Source organism: Siniperca chuatsi, linkage group LG1 (assembly GCF_020085105.1).
Source record: "Siniperca chuatsi isolate FFG_IHB_CAS linkage group LG1, ASM2008510v1, whole genome shotgun sequence".
Lineage (NCBI taxonomy): Eukaryota > Metazoa > Chordata > Actinopteri > Centrarchiformes > Sinipercidae > Siniperca > Siniperca chuatsi.
The window spans coordinates 28,216,213-28,240,292 of NC_058042.1; the positions used below are offsets into that span (position 1 = coordinate 28,216,213).

At 40.4% G+C, this 24,080-nt stretch overlaps 1 protein-coding gene across 1 annotated transcript; it reads right to left on the minus strand.

Moving 5' to 3' along the window:
- On the minus strand, positions 1-24,035 carry LOC122874237 (enhancer of mRNA-decapping protein 3-like). Its single transcript, XM_044191812.1, has 7 exons — positions 23,885-24,035; positions 22,710-22,889; positions 21,779-21,969; positions 12,818-13,174; positions 4,540-4,693; positions 2,701-2,918; positions 1-2,294 (listed from the first exon to the last, which is right to left on the minus strand). Exons 2-7 carry the CDS (start codon positions 22,871-22,873, stop codon positions 1,960-1,962), a joined length of 1,419 nt encoding a protein of 472 aa, XP_044047747.1. The 5' UTR covers positions 22,874-22,889; positions 23,885-24,035; the 3' UTR covers positions 1-1,959.
- Positions 24,036-24,080: the final 45 nt, after the last annotated feature.

Genomic DNA, 24,080 nt, shown 5'->3' on the forward strand with positions numbered 1-24,080 from the left:
GTGTTTGCAATATTTTTTTATTTGTGTATAAAGCAGCACCCACTGTCACTTTATAGCAACTGAATTTGTATAGATACATTTAAAAACATGTTTTTAGATCACATTTTCCATAGGTTATCTTTAACAGGCTTACAAAAGGTACTTTGCGCTCACATCAGCGGCGTGTACAAACCTCAAGTACAAAATATTTCCCAGGTTTTCCAGACTTGACTATACTTGTGAAAACTGAGATGCAAACCCATCAGAAATAAATTCACCATGCAATGTTTTCAAGATGAGACTCCTCCCCAGTCAAACTATCAAACACTTTTTTTCATGATGAAATTTTGTTTCATTTAGCTGGAATGAAGAAAAAGAATAGTGGTTCTGAGACAGCACAGAAAAAGAGGCTGCAGTGTCTTAACCTGCCTGTGTTTCCCTGAGTGGAGGCTCTCAGGCGAATATTACATATTACATATTTCATTTACATTAATATTCTGATGTCTTATTTAGAACTTTGCAGAAGCACCAACAGATTAAGCTTCATCATCCCCCAGTTTAAAAACTCACCACAAATTCCTTGATTATTTCTTACTATTTGTGGCAGAACGGCCACTGCTTTAAACAAAATTGATCACCCTCCATCACACATTAGTAAAAGGACTGTAAACAGAAATGTGTTCAGAGACTACTGTTTGAGGAAGTACATTAAAGGATTCATTAAATCCAAAGTGAAGACATTTGTTAAGTGAGAACCCTGCAAAGCCTATCAATCTGTCATTTATAACTTATTTTTTGAACTTATTTATAAGTTTTTTGTAGTTTTTTGGAAAAGAAGTTAATGCCACAGGGACTTAAGGGCTCTTAAAAAAAACTACCTGTATAATTTCAAAAGTGCATAGCTGCCAGTCTAACATAAGGCTGTTTTCTTTGTTCTTGTAAAGTTGACATTTTGCTGATCTGAGGTTTATACAGAAGATCACTATGCTGACCAAAAGAGAGGAAGTTGGTTGGAGTGGTTATTTCACTGAAGGTGGCTGAATCTGATGTGTCAAAATGGGAAATGGGAAACTACCTATTAGAGATGAACCTGGTACAAAATGGTTTTGGTCCTTGGAATGTGTTCTTCAAATTCCTATCTAATCTGCAAGACTTCAGAAATACAGAAAATGAATCCTTCGGGGTGTCTGCTACCACTTTTAATTTTCAGTGTCTGTAGGTATAAACTCAGGACACCCAACAGTACAGAAAGAATGCTATCAGATATAATGTAAATGCAAATATAACATTTTTCATTCATTATTCCTGAGACATATTCCAAAAATAAATACAAATATAGATTCTGTGTAATATCACCTTTTCAGTGAAACATGCTACAACCATTTCTAGACAAAACACACCCATTTGAGTAAGTAAAAAAACTGCATTAAATTGAAAGACAATGGATATGGACATCAACTGTGGGGCAGATGAATGGCAGAATTGGGTTGGCAGACAGCTTTAGGCTGAGTTGTGCTCCCAGTCACGGGGTCAGGATCAGACTCCACATGCAATCTAAAGGAGGAAACAGGAACTGTGTCTCTGCTGCTCTGACTGGTCACAGGGTCAGAGGTCATAGATAGACTCACAGTGGTCAGCATTTTGTAAACATATTCACATCGTCACAGAGCCCTTATCAAAACACACCAAAGAACAGGAAACCTTTCCCTCTCAAAAACATGAGGTGTCGCACGCAACATGCAGCAAACCCTGGGAGTTTCCTGCGGGTAAGCGAAAAAGCTACACCATAATCTTTCAGACGTGTCATGAAATTATATTGTAAACACTTACCTAAATGTTTTAACAAAATACTGTTTTGGTCATGTAGTTGCTCTTCAGCCATTACCACATACACAATGGTACCTTTACCCACTGTGGAAAAGCAGACCATTCCCTCCTATTGTCCGTTTGTAACTAAGTGCACTGTCAGTGAGTACTCTGTTATGCCTGGTGCAGAGGAATGACAAATTTACACCCAAAGGGTGAGTGGTAGCGGATTCCAACTTCCTGGAAAACTAGCTTAGGGATGCCAATGTCACAGAGGTAGACCCTGCTGTCCGTCTTGGGTAGAGGTAGTGGAAGGCCCAAAGAGAGGGTCCACTTCGCCTCGACGGTCTGATGCTGCTCGCTGACTGCAGGATCGATACTTAGGACTGGAGCCCGGTTCTGGTTGGCCCAGTCGGCGGCTGATTGGTACCAGGACTGCTCCCTCAGCAGTTGGTTCTCGTGGCAGTCCAGGCAGTTGATGACCAGGTCGACAGGGCTTGCTGGCAGGTCTGGGACAAAGGAAAAGGAGAAGAAAGAGACATAAAGTTGGTGGACGCAGTGTTTCGAAAGTTGCCTCACAGAACTATGAGAGAAAACATTTTTGGTGCATGTGATCCTGCTAAAAATTGAAACCAGGAGACACTCCAAAAACAATCTTTACTGTGTATCTGAAGGAATTTAAAATGTGTGGAGTTATAAATGACAATGGTACGACATGAGTCATGCCTTAAATGCTGCTGCTCCACTAGAGGGCAACATTTATCTGCGCAGGTTTTGATCCAACAGAACAATCTGAACGGATACTGACACATACACTCAGCCCATACGCCTAGCATGGCCCTTTCCATCAGTGCCACTGTATCCTGAGTAGACAGGGATTTAATCATCTAAATACTCTCTGCTGGTGTGTTCTACCTTTGATGCTGGCCACTTGCTTGCCGCTGGTCCTGCTGTAGAGGTTGACCTCACTGGTGACCAACTCCTGCATTTTGAGAAAGTTGGGCAGGAACAGGATGACCTCCACCTCATGGTTTGCCAAGTGTCTACCACAGCTGATGCCCTGGGCTCCCTGGATGTGTGGCCCACACAGAAGGACCACAGTGGGCCTCTGGTGGACATTTTTTGGGGTGAGTCTGGGGACATTCAAGAGATGACAAAGTTACTCCACAAACAAAGACAACCAATGTAGTATTCATATGTTAAACAATAAGTATGTTATCAAACAAACTGCATCATATCCATTTGATAAGAAGATGATGCTCTCTGGCTGATGTCCAAATCTAACCCAGTCTCAAGCAAGGAACATAAGACATGATTACTTAAGAACACCAGGGAGCCCTCGATCCTGCCAGTATAACACAGCATGTGCTGCTCAGAACCTGCATGCAGTGTCAACTCATATTCAATCACTTGGCAACATATATGTAACAAAAATAAGAGCTACCTACAGGTAGGTTAAAAACACGACATACACATTTGCTTCAAAAAGATTCCTGGCTCATCATTAATCTGTATCAGACAGGACAGAGATACCTAACCTATAAACAGCTTTTTAGAAAACATTACCAAACATTGCCAACAATAACAAAGCTAGTCTTATGATCAACAAGTCCTTGGTAGTGTGGTATGTTTGCTGATTTTTGGCATTTTACCCCAAAAAAAAAAAAAAAACTCCATAGCCTATCATATCATCACGTATTCTTACACAGTTGGGATTATTAATCTTTCTTGTTAGAAACATGGTTTAGGTTTATAAAATGCAAAAAAGAGCTTAGTTAAAACTTTTTACTTTTAATTTATTGTTATAATGATAAAAACCTGTCAATATATTGAAGATTGATGCCCATTTTCCAATTGTGCTGTTATTTACAATAGCTAACCATACAATGTCTAAAAAATGTAATCTTGTTTTATTTATTCTTATGTATCCGCTTCATTGCATGCATCAATAACTTTGGCATAAAAGCTGCAGTCCGCTAGAAGGTTCTTCATTGTGATAATGGGCAGATGATAGGGATAATAAAGAAGGTACTTGGCTGAAGTTTCTAAACTGTGTTTACCATCTTATTCATAATCACAGTTTTAAAAACATCCTATTAGTTATGAATTACTGGACATTTTTGGAAGCTTGATGTAAGGCTTGCATATCTGTACACATTTTGAGCATTGTTAGTGTCTGTGATCCTGGTATTACAATACAAAATTAAACTTCACAGTAGTTCCAGTGTAAATTTGAGACACGCAAGTATTACAGTGCTAAATTGAGAATCTGAGAAAAGGATCGGAGACAGTAAACCTCTTTGTTATATGAGCCTCTGCGCTGAGGTTCTTTGATGTTAAATAAGACTACACCGCTCATAAAGATGCAGATAAACAATACCAAACAGGGCTGCTTCAGTCTATTAGGATGTTCTTGACCTGCAGTGTGACTGCTCACTGTAGTGCTTTCCTCAGAAAATAAACCCTGAGGGGGAGGGGGAGGGGTTAACACCATCTAAATGTAGAAACATGGTAGTAAAGATGTTTGCCATGGAAACTGGAAAACATGACATGAAAACAAAAAGTTGGACAGACCAGCTCTAATGATTGTTTAACTACTCAGATGTATGGCACATTGTTACGCATTCTTCTTCTTCTTCTTCTCACAGTCTGCCGTGTACTGTACATCAGATGAGAAGTCATGTATGCCAGGAACTGATTAACCTATTCTTTTTTTACACACTTACACCAAAAGCCCACGGTGGTATTCCTTACCTGTTTGGTCCGCCCAGCAGAGTGAGAGCCATCTGACTGGAACAAACACCTATCGTCTCCAGCCTGCGCTCAAGAGACAGGCCCCAGCGCTCTGCAGCTGCTAGCAGACGCTTATGAAGCTCATAGGGGACGCTGGGAACCACCAAGCCTGAATCTGCAGAGAGGAAACATGGGGTGAGATAGATAGCATGTCAATGTTATTCTATACTATATTCTATACTTTCTATACTATTACGTCATTTCTGACGTAACAGAACATATAACCAATGAGCCAGAAATGATCCATGTACCATCCCTGATTTTATGAGACAGTGGGAGTTAGTAGTGGGAGACATTTTGCTAAGATAATGCCACCAGAAGAGACAGAGCAGCATATATCAAATTTTGGGAAAAATTAATTCCTGAAAAAAAAAAAAGATGAAGAATATTCATACATATATTCGTACTCTCACATTCCTGCATCCATTGGAATGGTGTGACATGAACCATATTTCTAAATTAGACCTCAATTGTAATACATCTTCACAAGTACTATGTCATTTTGCAATTTATCTCCATCAGTGCACCTTGAAAAACAACAGCTGGAGTAGAAGTAAAACCCAGAAACCTGACCTCTAAGATAAGCACAAACGTTGGTCTACAGATAAATGCGAGGAACCCATTCCCTCAGGGAAAAGCCCTTCCTCCCCCTCATGACCTGAGCTTGTTCCCATCATGGAATATTCTCCAATTCCTCGCCTGTTTGTCACCGCTGTCTGTGGCAACAAAGGGAAGACTGGCAGCCTTTACAAAACATGACAAACACGAGGCAGCCAGAGTGAGACGCCTATTCCCTGCGGGACCCGAGTTCACACGCACCATCACATGGTTTCTGACCAATCCCCAATCCTTAGCTCTGGGACGGGGCTGCACTGAGCTGGACCCCCCACATCGGGTGCTGCCTAAGTCAAAACATACAGCAGGTTGGCGTGACAAAAAAGGGGACAAACATCATATACATATGAACACCTGCACCTGTATCCCAACAGCTCGTGGTGAGAGATTGGGGAGGACTAAACATGGAGGAGGCATGGTGGTGAGTGGGCTAAACAGTGGATTCAATTCAGTTTCTTAAAAGAAATTTGACTCATCTGCCAATGGCTATCAAACAAAGAAAACTTTGTAATTCCTAGACTGTAATTTTAAGTTTGGATCTTTCATGTACAGAATTTAAAAGGAATGCACAACGCTAATCATATCGTCATGTCTTTGATGGAGCACTCGTTAATACTTAATGAAAAACGCTGTCAAAACTCTCTATATTGTTAAGTTAGCAAATTCAATGCTCCCCAAACTGTTTTCAAAAACTACAGCAATTCACATTTTCACATTAGGGGAATTGTGCTTTGCCTGACAAACATACAATAAATACACCACTTACAACATTGAGTAAACTACCTTTTCTTACACTTGCACAATTAGTCATAGGACTTGTTATTAACACCAGGACAGTGGCAGAGAAGCTGGCTCATGAGCACTTTGAATCCCCCTCACCAGCTGGACAAAGCAGGGAGCTATGGAAGTGAATGAGGAACGATCTGCCCTCCATTAACAATATATAATGGAGGCACCCTTGAGCAGGACACTTGACACATCACTGGCCAGTGTTGGAGGACTGGTTGTATGGGGCAGCTCCCGGAGAGTTAATACAAGGAACTATATAAGTGCAGGAAGGTGACGGGCCCTTGATAAATAAATATCTAATAAAAAGGTTTTACAGTTTCTGGAAGGTGAATGAGAGCTAGACTTTTTCAGCTGATACTGACTCCATATTTAGGAGTTTTTCAAAATCTGCTAACGATACATCAGCCAATACTCTTTTTCATAATTTTTTTACTGTACATAAAAAAAATAACATACACAAACATTTCTGATAATGATCTGATCCCTCAAATTTGCTCAGAACATTTGAAAAGCTAACTTGTCAGTGCTCTCTGGCATGTAAAGGCGTCTCTGTTTCCAAATAACCTCACATGCATCTTTGACATTTCTGTACTGCAATTTCTTGTTACTTACCAGCCAACATGTATGTGCTGATACCAATATATCTGCAATAAGCTAATATTGATTGATATATCTGCCGGGCCGATTTGTCAGTCTGCAGAGAACCAAAGAAAATGATGTAAAGAACAATTGTGCCGCGTGGACCCTTCTTTGGGCTGCACTGTACCATACGGGCTGATCTATTTCATGGTAGGAGGCCTGACATGCAGCACACAACACTAAGGACTGGATTTAAGAATTGTGCAGGTGTTTAGCTTTTGTATTGAAAATGTTCTTACCAGGTCAGATATCTAGTGGGTACATGTGGATTGGACGTCTCTTTCCACTTACTACCACTATCACGTCGACCTTGCTTTTCAAACGTATATTCTGTTATGAAATTCACCTCTTCACCTTCTCTTTACCATCTTTATTTTGAGAAAAATGCTTAAATCCCTTTGGTTTTATATGTCTTGTCACGTCAAGTCACTTAACCTTGTCAGAATTGTTCACTTCTGTGTATTTTTTGAATTACTGTATTACAGAACTACAATTCAGCCTTTTATCGCTGTACAAACTGAAGTGTGTGGAAACCTTTTCAAGAGCCTGTGCTAATCCCTAGCTGTCTATTGCCTGTGGCACATTAGAAGGGTAATGAAAGTCAAGCTGGGGGAACTGCACGGCTCAGGATCCCTTTGATAAATAAAGCTGCTGGGAGGCAGTTAAGTCCTTAATGGCCTCCTACAGATCTGTGGCCTGGTAGCTGAGAACTTGGTGGCCTCAATGGTGTGCATAATTTCACACTGACACACATGCATTCTAGCATACACCTCATCCTACAGCACACTCCCAACGACCCGATGTACAAACACATATACACCCACAACTTTTCACCCTGGCATGCAACACGGACAGACTGACACACACATTCAACCACGCAACATCTCTCTCTCACTCACACACACACACACACCCTCTTACACCATATTTACATATAAAACACAGAGACTCATGCCGTGCCGGATTGAAATTCTCGCTTATCTGTACGTTTGCCCTGCTTTCCTCCCACAGTTCTTTTATTGATACCGCACAAAGACTGCTAATATGTTTCAGTGGGAAATAGAAATCTTAAACATGCCAATCCTCACGTGAGCGATAAGCACAGCAAAGTCAACTGCCTCTTGTCATGCAAACTGCTGCCTTGAGTGCCAAGCTCAGGGGAAGTGGGAGTTGCACTAGTATGCACTAATTGCTTTTCAAGCATCCCACCAGGTGCGGTTCTTAATAACTCTCTTGCTTAAGTTGCTGCTACCGAACAACCCCCCACCCCCCTCCCTCACATACACACGCCATCTCCTCCTCTCTCACACACATGCAGTGATTTACACACACACACACACATACAATGTGGTGCGAAAACAAACTCAACAGTCAACTAGCTAAACCGGGTAGCCATGAGTATGCAGCAGCACTAAAATAAACTGAGCTGGAAGCAATCCTTCAAGCATGACAAGGGAACTGACGGGACTGAAAGCAATACACGCTGGCTGGATGCGGGCCATGTGTGACTAAGGCTTGTGATGGGATGGGGAGGGTTAGATGAGGCAGATCCATTCTTGGCTGCACTGCAAGAGCTGAACTACGTTGACCTGCACTCTGAGGAGGTAGCAAGATGGGGCACTGGTTCATTGGGGCACAGAACACAAGCTTAATGCTTTTTAAAAAAAAAAAAAATCATTTTGATAATATGTTTGGTGCCAAGCGCTCATTGTTGGGGCTTTCTGCACTGTGTTTCGCATAAATCCTTCATTAATCAAACCATTAAAATACTGTATTTCATTGGCTTTTGTGTTAGTAAAGTTTGCTTCTGTAGGTGGCACCCTCCAATTTGCCTGTTCATGTCAATTACTCACTTAAATTTGTGAATTTTCCAAACAAACAATGTTTGCTGTTGCTGGACACATCTTACAAATTTCGTGTAAAGCATTAAGTCTTATTGACAGGTGCGTAGGATCAAAAACTCTTGATTTAGATGAAACCAAAGAATCTTGCACACATTCTACCCCTTTAAAAAAAAAATTCAGATGAATTTTACCTAATAAAGTTTGAGGACCGGAACGTTGCAAATGAAGCGAGTACAAGTGGTCAACAGTGTGCAGGATTTTTGGATTCTTTCACAGAGTTTACGATCCCACACACCTGTATATAAGATTTTATGGAGTTTAAGAACTTTGTAGTAAGTGAGGCCTCCCTCAGGTAAAATTCACCTGAATTCATATGAAGCTATTTGGATCAAATCGTCAAAACTGCAGCTTAAAACTTCACTTCTACATGTTTACCATGGCTCCTGTGTCTCCCAGCCCCCAGTGCTCGGCCTTCTCTTTACCTGACAGCATGCATTTCAAGAGAAGATCATAAAACACATGGAGGTTCGCATCTATCCCAAGGTCACTGAGTCAGATGGGGTAAAATATTTTGTGATAACAAATTTTCAAGTCTGCATCCTGTTTTCTCCAAAGTTATACAGCATTAATAAAAAAATAAATAAAATAAAAACTAGCTAACCCTAACCCTTTTAAGACCATTTTATGCCACTGATAATGATAAGCATAATAATGCAAGTACACGCTTTTAATTAACTTAACATTCTTAAGAATATTCTGACATTGGAATTGGAATGTGAAAAAAATATTAAAACATCCTAAATAAAAAAACAGGCAATATAGTAATGGTAGGGAAAACCCTGCTGTTTATTCTGGCATCATGTTGGCTAAAATGTTGGCGACATTATCTAAAAAAAAAAAAACACGCATGCAAACACAATGGGCAATATCGAGGTCAGCAAAAATGATTATGGTCATATCCACATCCACGATAAATTGATATCATGACAGGCGATAATTACATATCGTATATATATTGTACGATAAGTCGATAACGTAATTATTGTGACAGGCAAAGTTTGCGCTGAGGTTTCACTGCACGGCTGGAGTCAATCACACCACAGGAAAGCAAGACAATAGCAGAACCAACTTACATAGACTGCAGCACAATAAACAACAGTACATAGAAACAGGCCTATCAAACCCCACACCAGTGCATTATGGCAACTCTAACACACAGCTGGGCACTTTGTTTTTCTTCCTCTACTCTCATATTTTTGATTTATCTGTTTACTGGCAAAGATTCCAGGTCAATAGCACTGCGGTTTGTTACTGCTTCAGAGGTGCTGTTTACGTAAGGCTGTACGGCGGCATGTTAATTACAGAGTGCAGAGGATGGGGATTATGATGACAGCCCTGGGAAGCAGATCTGCTTGCATGGTAAGAAAAGGAGGCTCTGCTTGGCAGCTATCTGCTGAATGGCAGACAGCTGCTCCTGCTGAGCTGCGCTGCCACCACAATCAGATTGTCAGACAGTCTGGGATAGAAATCCTAGAAACACCATCACTATTGCAATCGGCCTGTCACCTATACAGCCTTGGGAATGAGTAGCTCAAATTCTTATCAACCATCATCCTTGTTTTAGTCATCCTAGTCCTATTATTCTTCAGGACAGGGGAGATACTGCATATAGGACCTTAAATGCTGAGCAAAACCACAAACAAATGAGATTAGAATAATTTGGTGCTAAAACTTACAAGAAGCGTAAAGAGACCAATGCAATAATCAATTCTGACAACCAACTTGAAAAAAAGTTAATATATTTAATGTGTGTTTTACATGTCCATTTGTTCACCATTTCACCTTATCCTGCTGTCAACACAAAACACAAATTATATTTCACCAAAGAGAGAACTCAGAAGCAGATCTGGACCAGCCAAGAGAAGTGCTTTTACTGAGCATCACGATGGGGCTGATCTGTCCAATATATGCTTGCTTCCCCAACTACATGGGCCCTGTAAACTACTTTATCTTCCGACCAGAAAAAAGGTAGAGTTTGACCTCTCTAGTTTTAGTATAACCCATCCTCATACCACCCCCCACCCCCCCTTCTCACGGCCACAGTTCATACAGGGTGAAATGATACATAGACTGAACTATTTCTATGTTAGCGTGCCATTTACTTTTCTTATGTCTGTAGTAAGCAGTTATGTAACACTCAGGTTACTGAGTGAGCTTATGTGTTGTGGGAAGTCAAATGTCAGCTCCATGATAAAAAGTAACCAGGAGGATAGTCAGCTTGTCCCAGAGTGACCTCTCTCTGGCCAATGGGAGAAATATGTGTCGGGTCCACTGTGCATGTGGTTTTCCTCATTGTGTTTGATAGAAAGAGACGCTGCAGCACATTCCTCTGGGAGAGCTTCTTGGTATTATGCCCAGGATCAAGGTCAGCAGGTGGGTGAGAGCAGGTGTATTAGTAAGGTTGTCAAAGTGGATCCATAAAACACATCTTGTTCTTAAACACTAGAATTGTGACTGTTGTGCTTTATGAAAAATCTGCCCTTAAGCTAGGGCTGCACGATTTGGGAAAAAACTCATATTGCGATTTGTTTTTCTGCGATATATATTGGGATATGAAATAATAGAGGATTTGTCACCAGATGTCTTGAATAGTTCTATTTAGAAAGAATGAATCATTGTATAACTTTTTTGTAGCCGGTTTGACACTTTTAAATGAAGAGGGGAGCCAGTCAGAGTCACGTCTGACAAATATTAATTATAAAATAAATATAAAATAGCTCCGTCAAAACAAACAAAACAATACAGCAAATAGCAATGAAATATGTTACCAAAAACAAGCACTGCAAAAACAAAAAGACTACAACTCAATTCAATTTTCAACAGGTGTATTAAGTCAAGCAAGCAAAGCAATATTTGTGCGTGGGAAATACTCGTCCCACAGTCCCAGAGTTCAATCCACTTGGTAAAGAATCCCCAAAACAGTTCAGTCACTATCTAGTTCACAAACACAAAAGAAAATCAACTCAAACGTCTGCTCTGGGTTTTACCGCGGATCCCCACAAATCAAATCAAATCAGAAAATACTGACGGTACTGCCGATCAGTCAGTAGGCTTGTCAGTCAGGTTTGCAGCGTTGGCTTTAGCTCCGCCAAGGCAACTCCTGGAGAAACTCCTGTGAAATACACACATCTACCGGATTATTCCTCCTCCTGGCACAGACTCCAGAGATAAGGCTTATGTTTTACCACGAGTTGGCTACAGTGATTTTAGACTTTACAATGTGATCTGATGCCGAGGGTTAAGTGTATCTCTCCTCAACTGACCACAAAATAAAAGGCGGCTCTGAGAAACACTAATAGTTCATGTGCATGCAGAGCCTGTATGTCACTTACTAGCATCAAACTCTTTGTATCCAAGAACCCTTAAATCAGAGTAAATTATGTAATAGACACATTTCTCTTGTAGATTAGTCATGGAAAATGAGAACTGTGCGAGTTTCCCTTTTCTATCAAGCAGCAAAAAAGTTGTGGCATAACGAGTTTGAGTTCATTTGCGTTGACCTCGCACGTCCTGCGATGTGACTACTGCAGATGCACACGTCGCATGTGGCACTCAACCCCAATCCCATTGGTTCCTACTGAAAATGTAAATCTATAAAAATGGGTCAAAAATATATAGTTTTATTTTTTTTAAAGGCTAAGTAATTGTTTGAAAACAGGAGTAAATAGTGCATTTGTCTGGGACTATTTTCATCCGCGCCCAGTGAGTATTTACAGCGGCAGGACAGTGCATGTGGGACTGACTTAAAATAATCTACAGTGGTCTTGTTCATGGTAATGAAGAAACATGTCACCCATTGACTTGGTGTGGCTCAATTATGTCTTTTTAATAGCTTCTGGACAACATTGGATGTCTTAGGCACTGAGGAATAAGCTACATCAGGCTTTGGTTACACAGACGATACTAGTTATTAAGAACAGTTAATTGTTGGTTTTGATGGCATTTGCTGACAAAAATATAAAATAACACCAGAGTTATAATTTAAGGAAGACACCTTTGGCTCTGGTGAACTGCAACGGATATTTTTCACTATTTCTTGACATTTTCTACAGACAAGCAGCCCCAATTCTCCACGTGTCATGTCAGGATCAGCTACAGAATTGTGTTCTTCAAGGATTCTACTAAACTTCTATTAAATTTTTGTTGAAATGTCTGTTGCTGCCATACTGACTGACAACACTATATTAAAGGAATCTAGAGTAACATAAGAGGACATAAACGATGCCCTAGCTCCTATACATGTATTAGTGTGTCTTTGTGTGTGTGTGTATGCACATGCAATATGTTCTTACCGGTACAGTACTCTTTGCCCCCATGCTGGGGCACTGTAATCTGCCGGTATATAACGGGCTTCACCTTCAGAATATTCTCATCATGGCGATAGGACAGGGGCTTCTGTTCGCCCTGTGTGCTGTGATGCTGTGCCCTATTGCTGTTGGTCCCATCAATCTGAGAGAAGACGGCAGCTTTGTCGAACAGAGCCAGGTTTCCCTCAAAGTCAAAGTCTGTGCCCATGTCCTCATCAGTCCTATCTCCGAAGCACTCGTCATCCTTTGGCCTCATCGACCCCCCAGCACCTCCATTTCTCACACTGTTTTTCTTTGGTGTGGCCTGTGTGGCCCCTCGGCTGTTAGATGAACCTGTAGGGGCTGCAGAACACAGAGACATTGAGATGTAAGCAAAATGACATGAAAGGTTGTGTTTTATACTCATTTTCAGAATAACTGTCCATACCTTATGAAGCATTTGATGAAAAAAATGTCAAGAAATAAAAAGAAAGAAAGAAAGAAAGAAATTGAGAAACTGTGACTTTGGCAATAATCCGTATAAAATGCTTTAAATTGAGTTAGTTATTAACTCAATTTAAAGAAAGAATGTTTATTTCACAATTCTGCTTTATTTGACCTTATATATAAGGATATGTCCACTCACATTATTGCACATTTATGTATATTTATTAAATGTTTGCAAATAGTTACTGGATGAAATGGTGGCCTATGGTGTTTTAAAAACAGAAAACAGTAATTGGTCTTGAATCCAACCAGGGAATCATGAATTCAGTTGTAGCTACATTAACCAGCAATTCACACCCCTACCTTCAACCAATGTTACTGAAGATTAAGGTTGACCCACAGATTTTATATGAAAAGAAGGGTTGGTAAGGTTGCACAAAAATATTTGATCCCACACTTTACTTTAAGGCCCCCTATTTAGCATTTATAAGCAGTACGTAAACATGTAAAAATGGTAGTAATGTAGTTATAAGCAGATGAGTGTTTGTGTTATTGTGTATTAATGTATTTGTCAACAACTATAACTGCTCCCGTGGGCACCCATAAGTGGAGGCTGGTGTGTAAACAGATAATTAATGACAATATAATAAAACACAGGTCTAATAATATAAAATATGTCTTTACAGGAGAAGTTATAATTGCTGACAAATACTGTACATTAACAAAAACTCAAAAATGTCTTTCTAGCTGCGTACAACTACATTATAGTAGGTTAGGAACTGATAATTAAATGTTTGTATACTGCTTATTAATGTTAAAAAGGGGGACAAAACATTGACTATTATTTTCAATAGTAATAGTATATTCTAATATTCTATTGATCAATAACAATAGATAGGAAAACAATAAATCCAAGGACACTAAGGAATAACATGGAAAAGCAATTGCAGTTCATGGGATGTTTAAGGGTTGAAAAATTCTATTTTATAAATTGAATTCATAAGGAAATATCCCAACAGTATGAGAATTGTAATCTAATATACAGTGCAGACAGCAATGCAAATGCTAAATTAATAATAAATAACTTCGGCATGGGTCCCTAGGACAACATTTTATAAACTGAGGGTCCAAGACAGAGAGTGGGAGGTTTTGCTCTGGGCTACTACAGGCCTATTTTGGCTTTAATCTCAAGACCAAAATGCAGAGATTACCTAGAAATCCTCCCATCTCTCAGCTCTGCTCACATCCTAATCACCCCTGAAAGGAGCTATGAGCTGTCTCACTATACATCATCATGTTGTGTAAATGGTATAATCCACACACAATACGTTCCTGCACTCAGCAGTTTCAAATTCTGACTAGATGCTCGAAACTCCTTTTATCTTGTGTAAATCTGACTGGCAACTCTTCTTATCCTCTCACGGTTAGTTACCATAACCCGCTGAGAACAAAACACCGGTGACACACAAAACATACAATGGCCGACTGAGCGGTACTCAATAAAGTTTACATACATGTAAGCACAAACAAAAAGTGTAAATGAACAGAGAACAAAAAAAAAAAAGAAAAACTGGAAAAACCTGGCCATCAACCCCAACCATGCTGAGCTCTCACGCTAAGCAGGAGACAGAGAGGCACAGTCGCACGCTACTGTCAATGTGACAGCTAAGGTACTTTGGACTCTCTCACGCAAAACACTGGGAGGCTCAGTCATAGTACACTGGCATTGAAACAAAGACACAAACCAACTATGAGCTAATTGAGACCTGCCTCAATATCACAATATGGCCTAAACAACCACCTCTACAGCGAAAGACAGGACAGATTTTTTCTTGTTTTGCGTTCATTCAGCTGTTAGTTGGTGTGTCAACATGCAATCAGTGTTTCCTCCACAAATATTAAGTAATATCAATGTGCCTAATTTGTCTCTTAACACAGACAATTGTACTATTAAGTATTTATAAGTGATTTACAAATTATAATCCATTACAAGTAGCAAGAAAAACATTTTTGAGACTGGTCCAACATGTTGGGGAGAAGTGTGGTGGGTCAGTGTGTTCACCTGTGTGAACAGTGATCAAAGCTGGTGTCCTTATTGCCACAAGCCAACAATGTCTTTATTTACAAGGAAGTGTTTTGTCATGCTGTGAATCAAAAAATCTGAATGAACTGGGCAGAGCTCCAAGTCAAACAGGCTAATGAATAACAAGTAGCGAGACAGACAATGAACTTCATTGATTTCAGTTTAGACAAACCTACCATCACAAATTAGTGTAACTACACAGGTCAGGAATATTTTTTTTTCAAATTGAAATATAGGTTATGGTAAAATTGTACAGTTAATTACATGCATGTTAAAAAATTGTATTAACACAGTGCTAAACTGTGACAAGGCACGGAAGTAGGGAATATTTATTATTATTTTTAAGTGATCTCCAAAAGTGCAATATTTAAGCCGTTTGTCACCATAATCCTGTAATTAAGTTACTGTTGATCTATGTTATCGAGGAAGGTAAATCAGCTGATGCAGGTATGGATATAAAGATAAACAGGAGACTCACAGTGTGTAAAACTTACAGGCCAAAGGGGGGTAAAGGCGTTCAAACGCAAGACTAACATCCAGCCATAACAACTTTGCGTGTCAGTAAAATCCAGTCAAGAAAAGGAAGAGAGTTGGTGCAGATGGTGGTGGGAGTACAGCAACAACGCTAAGCAACAGGACTAGGGCTGACAAGATTGAGCTTTCTACACTGCTATATATAACATGCTTGTTGCCGGTTTGAATGACTGAACCAGCTGGGACAATGTGAACAGGGAACATGAATATGCAACGTTCGTCACCGCCTCAGTAGCTACAGCTGATGTGCCTGCGAGCAAGGCACTTAAAACACACTAAAGCACACAGGAGTTGCTGTGTGGTTAATGGTGGAAGTCTGTAATCACACTGGGAAGCTCTCTCTGTGAGAATGTGTGGAGTTGTATGAATGTGAAGCTAATCAAAACATGGACGCACAGCAAGGCATTTACAAGATATATAGAGCTTTAAAAGAAATCTGAAGCGGGGATTTATGGGAAACACACTAAGCTGCACACAATTTCAGTCCATATACAGCAGGTAGCATGCTGGTTATGGGAACAGCTTTCATAAGGGCAGAGTCAGGAGGTCCTCTTCCAAAATGCCCTTTTAATGAGATCTGTTTGGATGGAAATCGACTTCTGGAGGCCTATGCATCATTCAGCAGTTCTTAAATTCCCATCCTACTCTCCCAGAAAGATCAACGGCAGATATTCAGAAACCATTTCTGGAATCCGTGATCTTGTATAAGCAACGGCCCACCCTACTTTCCCTTCTTTGTGGCTGGGGGCTTCTAGGGAGCATGGCATTGCGTGTGAAAGGAGCTGCCCTGCCCAAGCCACTCAGCACTTTGGCCCCATGCAATTTGGGCATTAGCTCCCTGGCCACCAGCCTGAGAGCTGGAGATTAAAATAAAAACTCAAAAAGGTAAACATTGCTTCCACAATTGATATCGCTTTGGCCTTCCGAGCACACTGGGACAACAGTGCTTCCTGTCAGGGAGGGGGGTTGGGGGCCCGGTTTCCTGTACTGAGTAGGAGTGAGGGAGGGAGAGGAGATGGGAAGAAAGAGAGAGAGGACAGGAGGGCACCGAGGCACGAAAGCCAGGCTTTGCATAACCTTCTCTTTAGAAGCAGACACGGAGAGGGAGGGGGAATGTTTATTGATCTTAGTCACACACACATATTGTAAAGGGGAACTTTGGTACAAGCCTTTAGCACGCTATGGGAATCTTAGGGGGGAGTCATAGCAAGACAATGTTTGGACCCATGCTCAAGTTTCTTAATAGGAACTAGTGACACACAGGGAGTAAGGAGACTGAGCAACGAGCCACGAGTCTTGCTGACACAAAACGAAAAATGAAGACTGCAATATGAATACATTTCTTTTCACAACTTTTCTCTGGAAAAAAAAAAAAAAAAAAAAAAAAAGAGACTGGCTTCCTATTGTGCAAGCTTCATCTTCCATGCACAGGAAAAAGCACCAAGGCAGAGGTCATTTTTACAACCAGGCTGAAGAATATTACACATTGTCCATTAGCCAACTCTATTGACCTCTGACTTCTCCATTGTTTGGTGATCCTGAGTGTGAAAGTGAACTGACTTTAACGGATTCCGGCAGAGGCCACAGAGCTGTCAAGCAGACTTCCTGCTGACTGGATGTTGACAAGAGGAAATGCCGTTTTTAACCTCTATCTAATCAGGAAGGTTGAGGAACACATTCTTATTTTTAAAACTACATGTACAACCTAGTACAGGAAAATGGAGATGTGCTTTTCTGTATAATCGTGTGTCAAAACGACCTCCACAGGTCATCACTGCATGACAGACATGTGACAGCAGAACTGCCCAGACAATTTATCACATTTTGTAGTCATTTAGATTTGAATTAAATCACATTTTGGATACAAAAAGGTTAATTTCTATGAACAAAAAACTAAAAATGACTGCTGCCATAAAAGTAAAACTACAGCAAAATTGAAGGTTTTATAATTAGCTATCTGAGTTTTCAGAAAGTACCTATCATTGTGCACACATAGCCTAAAAGCCAATCTGGGCAGGATCAGGGCTACTTGTAAAACGAAAAATGTAATATATATGCTGAAATGTCCCTGCGGCCTTGCATATATTGGAAAAACAATGAGAACCCTGAAAATTCGGATCACCGAACACAGGAGTGGCATTCATAGTCATGTTATATCAAGTCCAGTAGCTATCCACTTACCTGAAGCCCAGCACAACATATCCACTCTCAGATACATTGGTATCAAGGCTATAAAATGTTCTCGTAGAGGAGGTGACACTGACCCTCTGCTCCTGAGGAGTACAGACAGGCTGTATATGTATGTCATGAATTATTTTGGATATGTTCACTGGGTACGCTCACACCACGATGATGTTAATATCAGACCATCCCTGTGATATGGAAGGGTGGAAAAAAAGGGTAACTCAAGTAACTCTATGGACTTGATAAGATCACTTTGATGAGTTTGGACTCTATGGACTGTGTCATATCATTGTGGTGAAAATGGGGGACTTTGATACTGTCCTGTGGTTTTCTGGGCTATTGATTATTACTGTGAGTGGTACTGTGGTCTTTCACTAAACATGAATTGACTGCCATTCACTATGTGTACTTGGTTCATTCCCGATGCATATGTTGTTCCCCTCCTTTGTGAATATTTTTGGGCTGGATATTGTAGATTCCTGTTCCTAAATACAAGCCCAACTCGGAAGTAAATTTACTTTGACATTGCGGACAGTATAAACAAGATATTTCTTTCATTTTTTTCTGGTCAACTTCATTTCATTTGTAAATATACATCCATTCTTGCCATTCAGGCCTGCAACACATTCAAAAATTAAGGGCTAGTAATGTTAAGTAAAATAGTTAAAGAATGATGTGATGTGAAACAGGTGATGTCAACAGGTGATTGTAACCATGATTTGGTATAAAAGCAGCATCCAGGAGAAGGCCTAGGCCAAGGATCGCCAGCTTGCCAACTAATGTGTGAGAAAAGTATTGAAATGTTTAAAAACAATGTTCCTCAAAGAAAGATAGGAAGGCATTTGGATATTTCACCATCTACGGTACATAACATAATTAAAAGATTCAATGAGTTCGGAGGAACTTCAGTGTGTAAAGGGCAAGGGCGCCAGCCCTAGCTGAATAACCGTGATCTCCGATCCCTCAGACGGCACTGCATCAAGAACCGTCCTTCATCTATAAGCGATATAACCCCATGGCCTCAGGGTTACTTTGGCAAACCTTTGTCAAGCACTACAATACGTAGTTACATCCACATACATTTACTGTGCCAAAAGGAAGCCTTATGTTAACTGTGTCCAGAAGCGCCGTCGACTTCTCTGGGCTCAGAGGCATCTGGGATGGACCATCACACAGTGGAAACGTGTATTGTGGTCAAACGAATCAGTATTTCAGATCTTTTTTGGAAGAAATGGACGCTGTGTGCTCCAAACCAAAGAAGAAAAGGACCATCCAGACTGTTACCAGCAACAAGTCCAAAAGCCAGGATCTGTCATGGTGTGGGGTTGTGTCAGTGCCCTTGGCAAGGGTAACTTACTTCTGTGATGGCACCATTAATGCCTAGATTTTTGGAGCAACATATGCTGCCTTCAAGACGACATCTTTTCCAGGGCCGTCCATGCATTTCAACAAGACAATGCAAAACCACATTCTGCACACATTACAAAGGCATGGCTGCGGAAGAAGAGGGTGCGGGTCCTGGACTGGCCTGCCTGCAGTCCCGACCTGTCCCCAAAGACCTCGTACTGTTGCACACAAAATTACACCTGAAACAAATCATGTGACTATCAGATGACCGGCATGTAAATTTAAAGATGGCATCTCGGTGTGTACTACTAAGTCTGAAGAGGAGCGGTAGCGCGAAACGTCTCTGTTGGATGCGCCAATAAATTGCACTTAAAGGAGCAACAGTATGCGGACCCTTTTTCATGTTTTTCATGTTTTCAGGAGCAGGGCTACAACTTTGAATTATTATTAACTTTGAAATAAGTCACAGTCACATAGACAGCTACAGATGACTCATAATATATTCTCAAATTATTCTCGACATCTGCCAGTGGAACAGTTGTCACAAGTTGACCCTCATCACTAATGACTAAGACACTAGACTACACACTACATCACAAATGACTACAGAGTACTACTAGTGAGTTGAATCAACCCTTCTACTGCACAGCCTAAGATCTAATCTAAACAATAATATAAGCTTCACAATGGTAGAATGTTTTGGCTAGGGCCACTGTGTTGGACTGGACAACATTGTTAATTGTTCCTGTTACTTTGTCTCTCCTTTCTTTAGTCTGGTCGAGCAGGTGCTAACATAAAAGTCAATAACATTGAACAAAACCTCACATTATATTAATTACATTGAACTAAATTCTTATCCATAAGAAACCTCTTTCACCAAAACCGAGCAACGTCCAACGCATGTTCAACCCCGGTCAGGAGGAAGGTCTGGTAACACACACTGGCGCATTCAGATCGACTGCAGACCCTGTGTTGGTCTGAAGGGGGGATTAGTTACTTTAAAGTAAAAGTCCCTTTTCACAGTGTTTTAGTTATTTTGTCTATCCCCTATATGAAGATACATACTGATATATATACTTATTTTTAGGATGGCACGATGGCAAGTATATGTCTGGTGTATTTTTTATTCTATGTATTTCATTGTCAATAAATCCCATGAAAAGACCAGGCTTGGGGCTGAGAGCCACATACGTGCTGGGGAAGTATTGAGAGACAGGCTGTTGTACTGTTGGTTTTGGTCTTTTCGTGGGATTTGATGACAATGACAAAAACATAGACTATCACCAGCCTTATTCAATAAAGAAAAGCCTGTGTGATCGAAGTAACCATACTCCAGTGCCACTGGAGTATGGTTACTTGGTACGCATGCAGTGTGTGAAAGGTTATTTAGAGCTTTTTAGACAGCGTAATCACCTGTCATCTGAAAAATCATTTGATCTGAGAGAAAACTGACTTCCTTCTTATTGTAGGCTAGAAAACATCACATATCTCTGCTGCACAATCAGAAACAGTGATGTTGAGTAATTTTCTTCAGTGACAACTTTCTGGGAATTCTGAAAGTAATATGTGGTAATATGTGACACTGCTGTGTGTCACATTTCCTTCAGTCAATGAACAATATCTATTTACTGTTCTTTAACAGCAGAGTACTGTATGGTCACCGCTGTGGTAAATTCCTGTCATGTAGTACGTGACTTCCAATATGCACTTTGAAACAATAGCTCCGTGATTTAAGAACTAGGAAATGCACCTTCACAATGAATAATCAAAAACTTAATATAAACTGGGCTTTCCTAACCTATGAAAACCTGAGTCAAACTGAACCACACCCATGGAACATTTGTAAATTAACGTCTCAATCCTCTAGTGTTCCACTGCACGATCATGCTCTCTTTGGACAGCGTTCAGCTGTTGTAGTTTGATTAGCACCTGCAGTGTTGAGTGTAAGGTCACGGGCTTCAGCACAAAACCTGATTCTGTTATCTGCTGCTAATGCTGTTAGCAAACTTACTTACTTGGAGAGCACAGTTCACATTAGCAAATGAGCCACTGTTGAAAAGGCAAGTTGCCGTATGAACTGATGCTCACATCCAGCTATTTCTTGGTGTATTTCTTACTCATTAGAACACCAACAGGCGTTAATTACACGTCAAACAATTCAATCATGCTAGCTTAAATGAAAGGGACTAGAATTCCATGACATGTTACCAAATATGTCCAATTAATGAGATATTTTTATGTAACATTCTACAACGTCACTAATTATCAGGCATTATGAAACGCTAAATAATGTCAATATTCTTTCACTATGGTCTCTACCAAAGCAAATTAGCTGTGAGGGTGATTAAACCCTAGGTCACCCATCTACCTACCTCTGCGCAGGATGGTGATTGGAGCAGTGCTGGAATGAGAGCTGCTGCTTGTTACATGAGGGTGAGTGATTCTCTGATCATGGCGTCCTGAAGGTATGAAGCTGGGTTCTGTTGCAGCTCCCTGGCCAGAGCCGGGCTTGTTGACTGTGTTGTGGATATCTAGGAACTTCAGCTCCTTGATATCCATGGCACTAGAAGACAAAGCCATTACTGACCTTACTTGGAGCTCAAATAGTGTTGTGCTGATGTACAGGGAAATGCACACATACAAATGTGTCGCCATTTTAAAAGTCAACAGATCTCTGGATTTTTAGACATTTAGTTTCCGTCGCCATGCCAAAGTATAAAACAATGAGACATGGCCGGTGTAGCTCATCGGGTGGAAAAAGGCACCAACATTTAAAGGGGTATGGGTTTCATTTATATACCTCCACCAAGGCTGCACAACCCTCTAAATTTGGTCAAAAAAATAGTTGTAAAATTTGAATCTGCATTTAGAGCGGGATTTGAATCTAAATACACATGGTGATAGACAATGCTGGCATAGACTTGGCAGAAATTTTTAATCCAAGTAAGTGAAGTAGATCAGAAAAGAACAAAAAATGGTCAAAAGCCCTGTCATGTAATGATAAGAAACTGTTTTAAAAATTCCTGGATCGAACTTGCATTAAAACTGATCACTGGTTCGTTAGTCTTATCCACCAAATGACCTTTTAACAAGTTTTGACACTAAAAATATATCCTTAGTGGTGGTAATAATTGCAATCTGATTCATGGCTGCATGAAAACAGTTGGGCTTTTTATGGAAACTGTGGGGGGAAGATGAAATACAAATATTTGACTACTTCAACAAAGAGAATTGGTTAAATCTGGGCATTTCCTGTTGATGTGCGGGATAAGAAAATTTGTCAGCATCCTTCTTCTTTCTTACCTGAAAGTGACCTCAGGAACAGGACATCTGATCCCATTGTGATAGGGCTGTCTCAGTGAGATGGTCTGACTGGCGTGATCAACTGATGACACTTCTCCCTGATAAACTCCCAGCGTCAGCCCACAGTTTATAGACACAACACTACCCAACCAGTCTGTGGCCATTCTGTTCACTGTGATCCTATGGTTCAAACACATAAACAAACAAAATGATAATCAACCTATGGCAGTTGTAACAAACACTGTATCTAAAGAAGAATTAAAGGATTTTTTAGAGCTCTTCTTTTTTGTGTCTTGTCATATTTTTCAGAGGAGTGGGAGTTGCTTTGGGGACACTTGAACTTATGACCTCAGTATTTCTAAAATCATGGCTATGGCCCTAATTTCAGCCCTGATCATCTGACTAGCCCTGTAACGTTAACTGACGAATTACAATGCAGGGGGAGCAGCGTGAACCAGTTCATTAAAATCAGGTGCTGCCGACCGACTGTAGCAAAGACAATATCAATTTGTACAATGTTAATGTCTCTAATTAAAGTGTACTGGGTAAGACATTTGCCCATAAGATTAGCAACAATAATCTAGCAGACATTAACGTTACACAAAGCGTTACGCAGCACCTGATTTGAATTGACCGGGTCACGCTGCTCCCCTGCAGTGTAATTCGTGAGTTAACGTTACTTCCACCGGTGCAGAGACCTAACGATAAGTTAAATTTGACATATAACAAATTTAACTGCTAACTAACGGACGGCTTGGTGTTATGGGATGCTCGGCGTATTAAAAACTGGACCCTTAAATTAAAAGGTCGTCATTTATGTTCTACTATGTACCAAGCTTCGCTGGCTAACGTTAGCTAAGTTAACTGTTACCGTTCATTTAAAAGGTTTTTCATGTGTTGCGTGAACCTGTCTGGGGTAGAATTGTGTATTAGAAACTTGAGGGAAAATAACATCCATATGAGGGCAGTGTTCAGAGAAATAATGGACAATCACAACAGTTAACTAACTATACAACCAGTAAGCTGTGCAGGCTAGCTGGACAGCTAACATTAGCTTCGCTCCTGTCCGCCCTGTTTGCTTTGTATCTAAGCGGACTGTTGTAAACTTGTGACGAATGCTTACTATTTTTGAATACTCAACCTGAGTATATTCAGTTAGTGATGGAGATATTTACCTTGTCGATAAATCTGTAGCGAGGTATCAAGGAAAGCCAAAGCGCCAGCTGTTGTTTGTGCCGTTTTCCGGGTTGATACGGAACGTCACTTCCCTTATCTCCCACGTGGGTTTGTTGTGATTTTTTTTTCTTTTCTTTCAGTATTCTGACATATTCAAACATGGATTCACTTCTTTGCACATCATTGACTGCATCC

What these genes read in the sequence shown, in the direction of transcription:
- LOC122874237 (XM_044191812.1), bottom strand. Translation starts at nt 22,873, where the DNA reads ATGGCCACAGACTGGTTGGGTAGTGTTGTGTCTATAAACTGTGGGCTG. An exon ending in GGGCAAAGAGTACTGTACCG is followed by an intron (nt 4,694 to 12,817) that starts GTAAGAACATAT and finishes TCCTCTCTGCAG; the next exon opens with ATTCAGGCTTGGTGGTTCCC. An exon ending in GCAAGTGGCCAGCATCAAAG is followed by an intron (nt 2,295 to 2,700) that starts GTAGAACACACC and finishes CCTTTGTCCCAG; the next exon opens with ACCTGCCAGCAAGCCCTGTC.